Below are 12,211 nucleotides of genomic sequence, written 5' to 3'. Positions count from 1 at the left end.
TTACAAACTATAGTAAATAAACCAGTAACAGTACAAAGAAACAATAACAGTAAAGACTTTATTATCAAACATGTTGTGTACATATATCATATATATCATATATATATCACATATATATATATAATTTGCTATGCTTCTGAACACTAAGCAGCACAGTAGCTCTACTGACACTAGTATCACCACAAACACACGAGTAACATATAGGTCTACGGCACTATGTCTTCATCCCTAGGCAGCAGGAATTTCTGCTTGCACTATCATCTTTTGGAAGCACTGTTGGATATGCAGTACGTCACTGAACAGAGTGTATTATGTAGTGCATAACCACACGGCTTCGATGGAAGAAGACAATGTGAGACTGCCACATACAGGACAATTCTAATTAGGGGACGTCTGGAGAAGTAAAAGCATGCAAACAGGAAAAGATCAGTGGGTACCAAGAGTTCAAAGAAGGGAAAGAAGGACAAATAGCTAAAGCAAAGGGGATCTTTAGGGCAATGAACCCATTCTAAATATTACGTATCAAAACCCACAAGACAAGAGCACAAGTGAAATGCAAATGACAGACAAGTTAATTACACTGTGAGCAGGCTGTGATGGCACAGGCTGTAATTCCAGCAATCAGTAGGGTGACCAGGGAACCAGTCTGGGTCACAAAGGATGCTCTGGGCTGTCCTGGGACATGTAGGAGACCCTGTCTCAACAGTAGTAATAACAGTAAGAGCACAGCGTCAACTCTGATTCATCAGTTTTAACAAATGTACCACATTAGTCAAGATATGGTAGAGAAGCTGGTGGGCAGGTGCAGAGAAGATATGAGAACTGGACCTTCTGTGGAGTTGCAAACTTAGAGCTACTCAAAGTGGGAAAAAGTTCATTTTTTAAAAAATACAAATGTTCCCCCAAATACTTAAAAGTTTGTTTTTTTGTCTAAAAGACAAGAAACTGTGTTTATGAGAATGGGTATGTTAGGAAATGTGAGATACTTAACATATGATTAATGGGTAACATCATTCTACCCATCATCCAAGTCACATACTCAATTTTGTCGAGGTCTCGTAATGTCTTCTGCTTCCACTGCTGACTCACGTCCCTGTCACACACACCACGTACATCCTGACTGACTATAGTATCAACCCCACACCCTTGGATGCCGTTATCTCCATGATCTTTAAACTTCCACATTTCAACTCCAATAAAAATACAAGTAAAGGGCTAGAGGCATGATGGCTCAGTGGGTAAGAGTACATACTGCTCTTGCAGAAGACCCAAGTTCAGTTCCCAGCATCCAAGTTGGGCAGCTCTCAACTGCCTGAAGCTACAGTTCCAGGGGATGTGACACCTCTAGCATCCACAGCACTGCATTTACTGTACACACACAAATTAAAAATAATAAATAAACCTTTTATTTAAAAAAATGCAAGACCCTGGGGTATTACATAGGGCTTGCAAGTCTTTCTATTACCAAGACCATTAAAACAACTATTAACTTGTACTAATATTTCACTAACGAAATATTTTTAAAGCCTGTAATTTAGAAGACATAATCTTTCGATAAAGGGAAGTCCTTTGAATAAAGGTTCAGAAGATTATCTGACAAAACAAATACAACAGAAGAGAGATAAACAAAAGACATGGTATCACAACTGCTTTCATCATGCCTTCTTCCAAGGAGACCACTCATCCATGAACTGTTTTCAGAAGATGACTATTTAGAGCTTTTCTGCTGGAAATAGGTGGTATCCTCACACCCACCTACAAATGGGAAATAACTCTCATAGAAGTTGAAGCAACTTCTTCAAGGTGACATATTTTCCAACAGTAGCTGGACTTGAGATTATGTTTCATTACACTATGATCCTAATGGATTTTGAAGAGATAATCAAATTTGTCTGAATTTAGCCTGTTAAATATTTCAAGACAAAGCAGAAGATGATTAGGAATAAAATTTGAAATATTATTCAACCTACCTTACATGTGTATAAAATGCTTGAGTTGACTGGAGAGATGGTTCAGTGGTTAAGACACTGGATGCTCTTGCAGAGGACCCGGGTTCCGTTCCCAGAACCCATATGGCAGCTAACAACCATCCTAACTCCAGTTTCAGGGGATCCAACACCCTCTTCTGACCTCTGCAGGCATTGCATGACACAGGTGCACTTACATAGATGCAAGCAATACCCTCATACACATAAAATAAAAATAAATAAAATACCTAAGTAAATAAAGACAAAACATACCACGTGATTTCATTTCTGTGTATATGTGGTGTATATATCTGTGTATATACACGTGTGCAAGAGGGTGCATGTGCATGTACGCACATGGGTGTGGAGGCCAGAAGTCGATATCTGGTATCTTCCTCAACTGCTCTGCACCTTATTTTTGTTTGTCTTCTTGTATATTTTTTAATTGTTTTTTCATATTTTATTTATTATTTTTATTTTATGTGTATGTATGTATTGCCCGTGTGTAGGTAAGTGCACCCGTGTCATGCAATGCCCGCAGAGGACAGAAGAAGCTGTTGGATCCCCTGGTACTGGAGTTACGGACAGGTGTTAGCTGCCATGTGGGTGCTGGGATTCGAACCTGGGTCTTCCGCAAGAACAACCAGTGTTCCCAACCGCTGAGCCATCTCTCTAGCCCCTTGTATATTTTTTTTATTGAATTTTTCTGCATTCCATACAAAACATCTCAATCATCTTTATACACCTTCCTCCATCTGCACCCTTCCATAACCCTCCCCCGCCTCCAGATTTCATGCATTCTTTATGTCATCTATACCAAGATCCATCGAGTCAACTGAGTATAACCATACATCCCTCAGTGCAAGTTTATCCACCGGGGTCTAGTCAGCCTAACTAGAGCCTCTCCGTCAAAGAAGATCAACTCTCCCTCAATCAGCAGTAATCAGTTGTCAATAACTCCTTGGTTAATGTTGGACCCTGCTGCCCATTTCCCCAGCTCTACAGTGGGTTTTTGTCAGCTTGAGTTTGCATGGGTCTTGAGTCTTTGTCTGGTTTTGAGACAAGGTCTCTTTCTGAATCTGGAATTCACTGACTGGCTAGGAGGGCTAGCCAGTGAGCCCAAGGGAATCCCCTGTCTGTGCCTCCCAGTATACCACTGTACCTGTCTTTTATAGGGTACTGGGATATGAACTCAGGAACTCATGCCTACAGAGAAAACACTCTTACCCACTGAGCCATCTCCCAACCCCTTAATACATAGTTCTGGATTGTAGATATACAATTGTCACAATATAGGCTCCACAAAGAAAGGAAATACTAAACAGCTAGGGTTCTGCTTTGCCATCACCTTCATTTTAGGAATATGCTTTACATAGGACCCAATGCCATACAATTTACAACTAATAAAGAAATGGAGATGTATGCCTGATTTTAAAATTCTGTATTTTATAAGAAATACCTTCCAAATAACAAACAAACCAGACATGTTTCCTAGGTTACAAGTCCATTAATTCCTAGGTTTTAATATGTTTTAACTTTTTTAAAGATTTATTGTTATCTTCTATGCATGAGAGTTGAACTGCATATAAGCATACCATATGCATACCTGATACCTGCAGAGCCCAGAAGAGGGCATCATACTCTCTGTACCTAGAGTTAAAAACAGTTGTGAGCTACCATGTAGGTGCCAGAAACTGAACCTGAGTCTTCTACAAGAATAGCAAAAGTAGTCTTAACTGCTGAGCCATCTCTCTAGCCCCATACGTTGCCATTTTAAAAGTCTAATCTTCTGAGCCAGGCAGAGTGGCGCATGTCTTTAATCCCAGCACTCAGGAGGTAGAGGCAGGCGGATGAGTTCGAGGTCAGCTATGGCTACAGGGAGACCCTATCAAAAAGGCCAAAAATAAAATAAAATATAACAAATATTTTTAAAGTCTAATCTTTTAAGATTTTGTATCACTGAATACTTTAGATGAAGGATTTTTTAATTTAAACAAAATTAAAGACGACCTGTTGGCAAGTGTGAAGCAAAGAAGCAGAGAAGGGATGAGTGTGTCCCTGGGGGAGTGACTCGTTGACAAGGCCTGGATTCATGCTTACTTTTTCAAAATTACACTACTAGATTGTATCCTATATAAAGACGTTTTTCCTTATCAAGGCTAAGAAGGCAAAAGTAATGCAAACAAAATTCTACTTGAATGAATACAGCTCAAGTTATCTACACTAGTTCTATTGGCCAACTGATCTTTATTCTCCTTTTTGATACACAGGCTACAAACCCTGTTTGAATGTGAAATCCTTAATTGAAAAAGCTACTGGGATACTTTATTTTCAAAAAAATGTGCCACTGTATAGTACTTGTAGCTAAAAACATATGCAATTTCATTTACCATTTTTACTGAAATTGGGTAAGCTTTCCAAATGTATTCTGTAGTATCTAAAAGCTGATGGTAAAGGAGTGTTTAAACTATGGAGGATGAGAACAGGGATGAACAGAGACCATGGGGAACACTCAAAATCTAAAGTTAACCAACATTAAATCATGGTGAAGAGAAATCTTGAACCCAAACTTCTTGTCCATATACAGAGCCAACTCAAGGTCAGTTAAAAGAAACAGAAAGTGACCTGAAGTTGCTATATACCACATCACAGCTGTTAAAGGTATACATAGTAGACGTGCTTTTTTTTCAAAGCAGCACAAAGACTATGTGAGTAACCAATCTTTCTGACTGGATTTGAGGCCTGCTCCACAGGAGGGAATTCATGTCTGGTACTGTAAACTGACAGTCAAAAGCCCAGAGCTGGGGAGGTCCTAAGGGGAGACCTACTATTTTGTCCTCCTAAGTAGACATGTTGTCAAACTGCCTTCTAAACATTTATGTTTATACAGGTGGATGAGTGCTGCCCTCAGTGTAGCCAGAGAAGCTTCTCTCTGCAGTGGTTAGCAGATAACAAAGGCACTCATAACCGGCCAAAGTGCTGACGGGATGTTAGGGAAACAGCACTTCACCTCTGGGGTCTTCCTCCCCAAACCTATAACCCAAGGAGGAAAAGAAAAAAATCAGATACTCTACTTAAGACCTGACCAGTGTAAAATGACAGTGACTGGACTCAAGAGAAGTCTGAGCAACTGTCACAGCTGAGAAGCACGAAGGGGACAGAATTTCCACATGTACTATGATAAAAATGGAACCTGGGAAAAAGAACAGTGGAGAAAACCTGAAGGTATCAGGATAAAATATGGACTTTAATAATAATACATCAGTATTGGTTCATTACATGTAACATACATACCATAAAGATTATGTAAGATATTAAGAGCACAAGAAACTAGATGTGACCTATATGGGAACTCTGTACTAATATTTGCAATTTTTCTTTAAACTGATCTAAAATTAAGTTAACCTGACAAGAACAATAACTTCTAACATTTTATGTACAGACTAACATTCTAGTCCTCATTGTGTCCAAAAGTAAACCAGTCACTTCTTATCTAAACAAATATGGTGTCCGAAGAAAATGAAGATGGTCTATAGACAGAGATGCTGACAGTGGAGGTAAATTATGTTTTACCTAATAAACTGTATTTTCAACCAATTCTGTTTTTAATTAGTAACATCTGACCACAAGTAGGCCAAACAGTTGGAAATTATTAAAGTTATGGGCTCTAGTAGATTATTAATCTAACAGACAAAAGCTAGATAAGTAAAATATGTATTTTTCAGTAATAATAAGTTAAGAAAAAGAATAATGCATTTATACCCACTATTATTACCACTGAACCCTGCCCTAAATACATGCCATTCTTTAAGATAACAGCAAAAGATCTCAGGAAACCATTATTTAGTGTAACATGCACAGATTATGAAAATAAGCCTTGGGCTAGAGGGATGGCTTTATTAAATCTAGTGTTTTATGAAATTTCACACAATATAATGACAAATATTTTAGAAAACTTTACAGATATTTCTAATCTGTCTTCACGGATTTGTTGGAAATGAAAACATATATTCTCAAAAACAGCAAAGGACTTCATTACTGAAAACACTCAAATTCTCTACCATGTGATAAAAGACAAACCAAACCAGGAAGGACACAGACACTGTGTCTGCCAGCACTTGAACCTGGACTTCGCATCTTACAGAACCGTGAAAACGTTTCCTGTTTAAAAAGAGAACTCTGAAGTACAGGACTAATACCATACACGAAATGCATTTTCTTCATCACTCAGAGGCAAGTGGCTGTAGAAAAGCAGAAGAATCCCCACGTCTTCAGTGCTACAGTGTGTGTCTGACACTGTGGCTGATTTCATAGAAATAAAACGATAGATGCAGGAATACTTACAAAAGATAATGAGATGCATAGGGACAATCAATCACGTAGTGCTTATGTGACAGATACTAGAATTTACTGGCTATGAAATTAACTATGAGACTTTGCACACATTACCTAATCTCGGGTTAGTACTGTCTGTGGAATAGTGACAGAATTCTAGGCATGTTATTCGAGAGCACTTAAGTCCAGCACTTACACATTAGCTATTACTGGCCGATATTATGAAAGTCATCATGAAAATCTTTCATATCATAAAAAAAAAAATTATCTCTAGGCAAAGAACTTAAAAGTATCAACTTGCTGGGCATGGTAGCCCACACCTGTAATCCCAGCAGAAGCAGACGATCTCTGTGAGTTGGAGGCCAGCCTGGTTTACACAGCAAGTTTCAGGCCAGCTGGGGCTGCGGGGAAAGCCTGTCTCAAAACGACGAAAAAACAAAACAAAACAAAACAAAACAAACAAAAAAAATCAACTTTAGGAACAAATCATACATGGTTCCTTTAGTAAGTAAGCATTCAAATTTGTTAGCTGATCTGGGATACTTTACATAAAGGTAAATCTCTGACAGTGCTCCTTATCGACATCACCTTCTTAATCAGTTAATGTTGGTTGCAAATACCTAACAGAAAGCATTCCATCAGTAATTCAAAGTCACATACATACCCTCAAATCAGGAGAAAAGTTGTCTGCAGAAGTTGAGATGGAATCTGAAGATACAGCGGACGCTGACTTTGTATGCACCGAATTCTCAGAATGAGAAGTGGAGGCACTGCAAAATATGAAAAGTGTGTTTAGAAAATGGGGTCTTCATAGTAAGGGGTATGTTCTCCCTCATATGTGGATCCTAGCACCAAATCCTGGTAAGGGAGTATGTATCCAGACATAACTACAGGAACCAGGATAATGGAAAGGAACCAGGGAGGTTAAGGAAAAGAAAGAACCTGAAAGAGAAGAACAGTAGGAATCAGACCTTAATAAGGGAGATACGGATAAAAATTGGGTTAGTTTAAGGGAGGGGGGAGGGAAGGGTATACAAGGAACCTAGGGAATAAAGGGAAAGAAGGAGCTCAAGAGAGGTAGGACCATAGGAGAAGGGTATTAGTAAGGGAGAAAGCGGGAAAATGGGGGCACCTTAAAGGGGGAGACCATAGTGGAAGGGTTAGACAACGTGAGAGACAAATAATGCCTAGTTTTGTTTTGTTTTGTTTTTTTAAAAAAAAAAGAGGGAACCATATTCGTCCAACAAACTACTGACAAATTATACATACAACTATATCAAATAATATATGTCTAGGAAAGGTTTATCTGAGAACATTTGGTCTTTGCTCAAACTTTATCTACATGGCACATGGTAATTAAAAGTACTAGACTGGTAGAACTAACCTTCTTGGATGTTTAACAGCATACTTTGAAGACTATACTAATTTGGTCAGAGGGACATAAAGGACAGTTTTTGCTCCTTGCCCTCCTAGGTCGACTAGTTCCAGGGGACTATGAGCATCTCTCAAAATGTCCTGTAACTGTGGTGAGCCACCCATCCTCTTGATCAAGGAGGCCATGGAGACCCCACTAGTTGGACTTGAACCAGTGCCCAGTCTACAAAGAGGAGGGTCAACACATAGGAATCATTTCTTCCAAGCTTCCAAGTGAAGCCAGCCATGGTCAAGCAGGACCTTTGACTTATCTTCACATAGATGGAACTGGTAAAGAAAGAAGCCAGGGGCTCCTCCCAAGCCCATATGATCCCTGAGGAACAGACACTCAAATGGCCTCAAGAGTAAAAATAAATTGGTTTCTCAGGGCCAACTGTATGGTCTTAAACACCCAAAAGGAAAGTATAACCAAAGATTAAAGGGGTCAATATAGTTTTTAAGAGTCCATATTTATAGCTAAAGGCTACATAACAAGCAACAATGCCAGACAGGCGATACCTTCTTTTGCGTTGTTGGCCAGGGTGGCCAAAGGGACTCCCAGATAGTAACCCAGCATAGAACTGGGAAAGTGAACAGCAGACCCCAATCTTATATAAAGAAATACTGACAACTGATTGCTGCTAGATGAGGAACAGCCGATCTTCCTAAAACAAGGCTCTCTAGATAGGCTGACTAGATTCAGTGGATGGACAAGAACTGGGGAATGGCTGGGGGCACCGACAACACAGTGGACAGTAACAGGGATGACAGAGTATATGGGCTTCAGTGGGAAGGTGGGGGTGAGGCTATAGGAGGGTGCCATTTGGGAAGCGGGTGTATAGACGAATAAGATTGTTTGGGATGTTCTGTATGATATACACACAAAAAAAAAAATCAAATTTTTTTAAAATGACATATTTGAGGAGGAAGCATAAAAATTTACTTCATGTTAATTAGTAGAGGTGATAAGCATTACCACTGAAATCTACTCAGGTGCCAAGAATCCGGTGTAACCAACTGTGCCTAGTAATAACCAGATACACAGAGATTAGCGTCGCATGCAAACATCTAAGTGTTAGTAGCATTAAAAATGAGTCTTTCTGTAGGTAACAGCATATTTTAAAATGAAATGGAGATCTTTTTTAAAGGTTAAAACCTCATTCAATTTTATGTCATAGGGTTTCTACTGAGTTCAATATTGTGTAACTGTATTAATTCAACTGTGAACCTAAAAATTTACAGCCACTTTTGAAAGAGATGTATCTTTGCTCTGGAAATTGTTATTGAATGTTTTATATAGGAGGTAGGAATTGGCTAGGCAGTTAGGGTAAAAACACCCCAAAGAAAAGTAGCCAGTTTCTAAAATGTCTTTGGGCCTCTTAGCAACATACTCTATTCCAAAGGCCAAAAATATCAAAAGTATTTGGGAGCTTTTACTTATCCCTAAAAGATTTTAGGGTTACCTCTCCAGAGGGGGGGAATGTGAGAGTAGCAAAAAGCCCCATTATAAAAAATAATGAAAGAAAGAAAGAAAGAAAGAAAGAAAGAAAGAAAGAAAGAAAGAAAGGAAGATAGTTGTCAGAAAAAAGTAATGGGGAGATATGGGAGGAGTTGGAAAGGAGGGAGTGGGCGTGGATTTGATCAAAACATATGCATGTATGAAAGTCTCAATAAAATTTTTTATTTGAAAAAAAGAATTTAGGTCCATTCTCTCAGCCCTAAGAGACTGGCAGACAACACAGCACCCACTGCCCAGGTTCATTGGCTTTTCCTCACATTCGATTATCCTCTGGGTGTTTATAATGAAAAGTAAGCGCATATGGAATTTGGATCAGCTTGGGATGTAATTCGAGCCTGATTACATGCTTGAACTTACAAGTAACTTCACCTCTGTGAACTTTAAGTTTTTCATCTGTAAATGAGTTTAATGCTAACCTCATAAAGTTGTTGTGGATATTAAGACAATGTATTTCACGAGAATAACTGATGTTCAATAAATATTATTTTCTTGAAAGAAGAAAGGAAAGGGAGGGAGGGAGGAAGGGAGGAAGGGAGGAAGGGAGGAAGGAAGGGAGGAAGGAAGGAAGGAAGGAAGGAAGGAAGGAAGGAAGGAAGGAAGGAGAAAGAAAAGAAACTACCAGGCCAATAAAGCAGTAAGGGTATTATAAAGACAAGCTCGTGCAGTTTATGTTAACCATACAAAACAACTAAGACTTAAAACATTATTTCAGCACATCTTTCTTTTTAGTGTCTTAACAATGGGTTGGTTCACATTCTACACTAATGAGTGATTTTTGGCTAAGAATACAGCTTGGAGTTTTCGCAAAGGAAAAAAAAAAAAAGCCACACAGTTTCAATTATGTTGTCCCTGGTATGAACCTGTCTGGTTCAATAAACAAACTGAACATTGAGTGCTGTCTTCCCACTGGCTTGGTGGTTTGTTGAAGACAACCAAAGCAGGGATGAATGAGAGCTTCCTTCAAAAGGTGCAGTATGCAGTCCAGGTTTGCTTGGCCTGACTTTAATGCTGGTTAGTACAGTGCTACTAAAATTTTGCTCTGTTAACTTTCTTTTTTGAAACTATTCACATGCTATTCAGATCATCCTTACTTCAGCAAAGGTATAGGAGAGCCTTTGAATTTTTGAGGGAGGGCGGATAAAAACCTATCACATACAATGTACTGTATCAAACTGTTTTACATGAATGACACAACTATTCTAAATTGTAAAAAATCTAAGCACTGTTAAAAAAAAAACAAGGAGTTAACTAACAAATTTATTTTTCATAAAGTACTACAAAGATGTGGCAATATCCAAGGGCACCATGAAACTAAGAAACTACACGGTTCCACAAAGTTAGCTGTGTAGAGAGCAGACGAGGGTGTCCAGACAGGGTGTCTGAGCCGCGGGCCTTCCCATCCCCTTCCACTCTATATTCTGACCAAGCCTGGCCTAAGCGCCACTATCTCCACCACACCCAGCAGTGTACTTTTTCTACTTTTTGTTTACTGATGTCAAAAACATATACATTTTGTCTCACTAAGTTTTAAGTAACAAGGCGAAAAATTATGTCTTTATGTTTTTATTTTCCATGAAGTCTACTTTAATGTAAAACTTTAAATTAAAAATATTTTTAAAAGATGAACGATACAGACACTTTACAGGTTTAAACATAGATTATAAGTATACATACATATGTGTGTATACATACATGTACACACATATATATACATATATTTACACACACTCTGTCTCTGTCTCTCTCTCTCTCTCTCTCTCTCTCTCTCTCTCTCACACACACACACACACACACACACACACACACACTATGAGGCCTACCATGGCCTCAAATGTGCAATTCTCCTGCCTCACCCTCCCAAGTGCTGGGATTACAGGTATACGCCACCACACTTGATTTAAAATATCTGTACTTTCAAAGCTTCATTCCCAACATATTAAATATTTTCCTTACATAAAAAAAAGTCTACACTTGTTCAATGTATTTTCTTGGAATGCTTCCCATCTTGGGGCTGTGATAAGAGACAAATTTACTTGTAACAAAATTCAGAGGGTCATAAATTATATTATCTGGGTTTACAATGTAAGAAAAGAAAAACTGGTGGGCTGAAAATGTTTCCTTTGCCTGTAGCTAAGTTCTGATTAATTTAAATGCTAGTTTCATTAACAGGTGTTCGAACTAGAACAGAGACACTTTTCCTCCCTCATCTTGTACTGAGCTCAGTAAGACAGACTTCGGTCAGATCCCTAATAGCAAAGTCATTGAGACTGAACAGGAAGTCTTCATTTTTTGTTTGTTTGTAGCCTGGCAGCCCTGGATGGCCTGGAGGTCACAGAGATCCAACTGCCTCTGCCTCCTAAGTGCTGAGACTGAGGGTGTGGGCCACCACTGGAAGTCATTTCTTACTGAAGGCAAGCATGAACTGCATGCACGCAGAGCAGTCCTTAATCCGCGTCCCCTTTCTCCTTCCTGAAGTGAAATGTGAAGCTGGGAAATACAGTGGTCATTCTGTTACACAGGTGACAAGGTACAGAGCACAGAGAGCACAACAGGATAGAGCAGGTCTCCTGAGGGCCTTAGAACCCTGAGAGCTGCAGCCATGCCCATAGCTCAGCCTCTGCAATTCAGGTCACACAGAACAAATGAGCTGTTTCCTGTTCTATAGAAGCAAAGAAGATTCTGACTGATGCAGCAATCAACATCTCAAAGTCTCTTCTGAGAACTTCGGGGAGAACAGGGCAAAAAAAGAAAATGAAGTGTAACTGGAAGTTACAGGTAGTGCATTTTCTAGAAAAACATTGATAGAACGATGTAGCATCAGGACATCAGGTGATTCTTAAGAACCAAAGTGAAAACCAACTACAAGAACAAAATAAACAAAACCAGATTCTATAATAGTTTGCCTTTGACTATTAAGTTCTCTTTTCAGACGTGCACAGCCATGGGTCAGCATGCTTCACAGCATTGTAACTGAAGA

General features: G+C 39.0%; 1 protein-coding gene across 7 annotated transcripts in view; it reads right to left on the bottom strand.

Annotated features, from left to right (window-relative positions):
* The window catches only part of Mtmr2 (myotubularin related protein 2), a 91,821-nt gene that overhangs the window by 39,886 nt on the left and 39,724 nt on the right, over positions 1-12,211 (bottom strand). For all 7 annotated transcript variants that reach the window (XR_003846739.1, XM_008850835.3, XM_029554892.1 and 4 more), the window contains one exon: positions 6,967-7,072. Coding sequence is in view for 5 of the 7 variants with exons in the window: in XM_008850835.3 (XP_008849057.1) it covers positions 6,967-7,072 (106 nt within the window). In the remaining 2 variants the exon portion in view is untranslated. The remainder of the gene's footprint in view (positions 1-6,966; positions 7,073-12,211) is intronic.

The sequence above is a fragment of the Nannospalax galili genome, unplaced genomic scaffold, assembly GCF_000622305.1.
Source record: "Nannospalax galili isolate Female #2095 unplaced genomic scaffold, S.galili_v1.0 scaffold1185, whole genome shotgun sequence".
Lineage (NCBI taxonomy): Eukaryota > Metazoa > Chordata > Mammalia > Rodentia > Spalacidae > Nannospalax > Nannospalax galili.
This window is presented reverse-complemented; position numbering and strand designations above follow the sequence as displayed.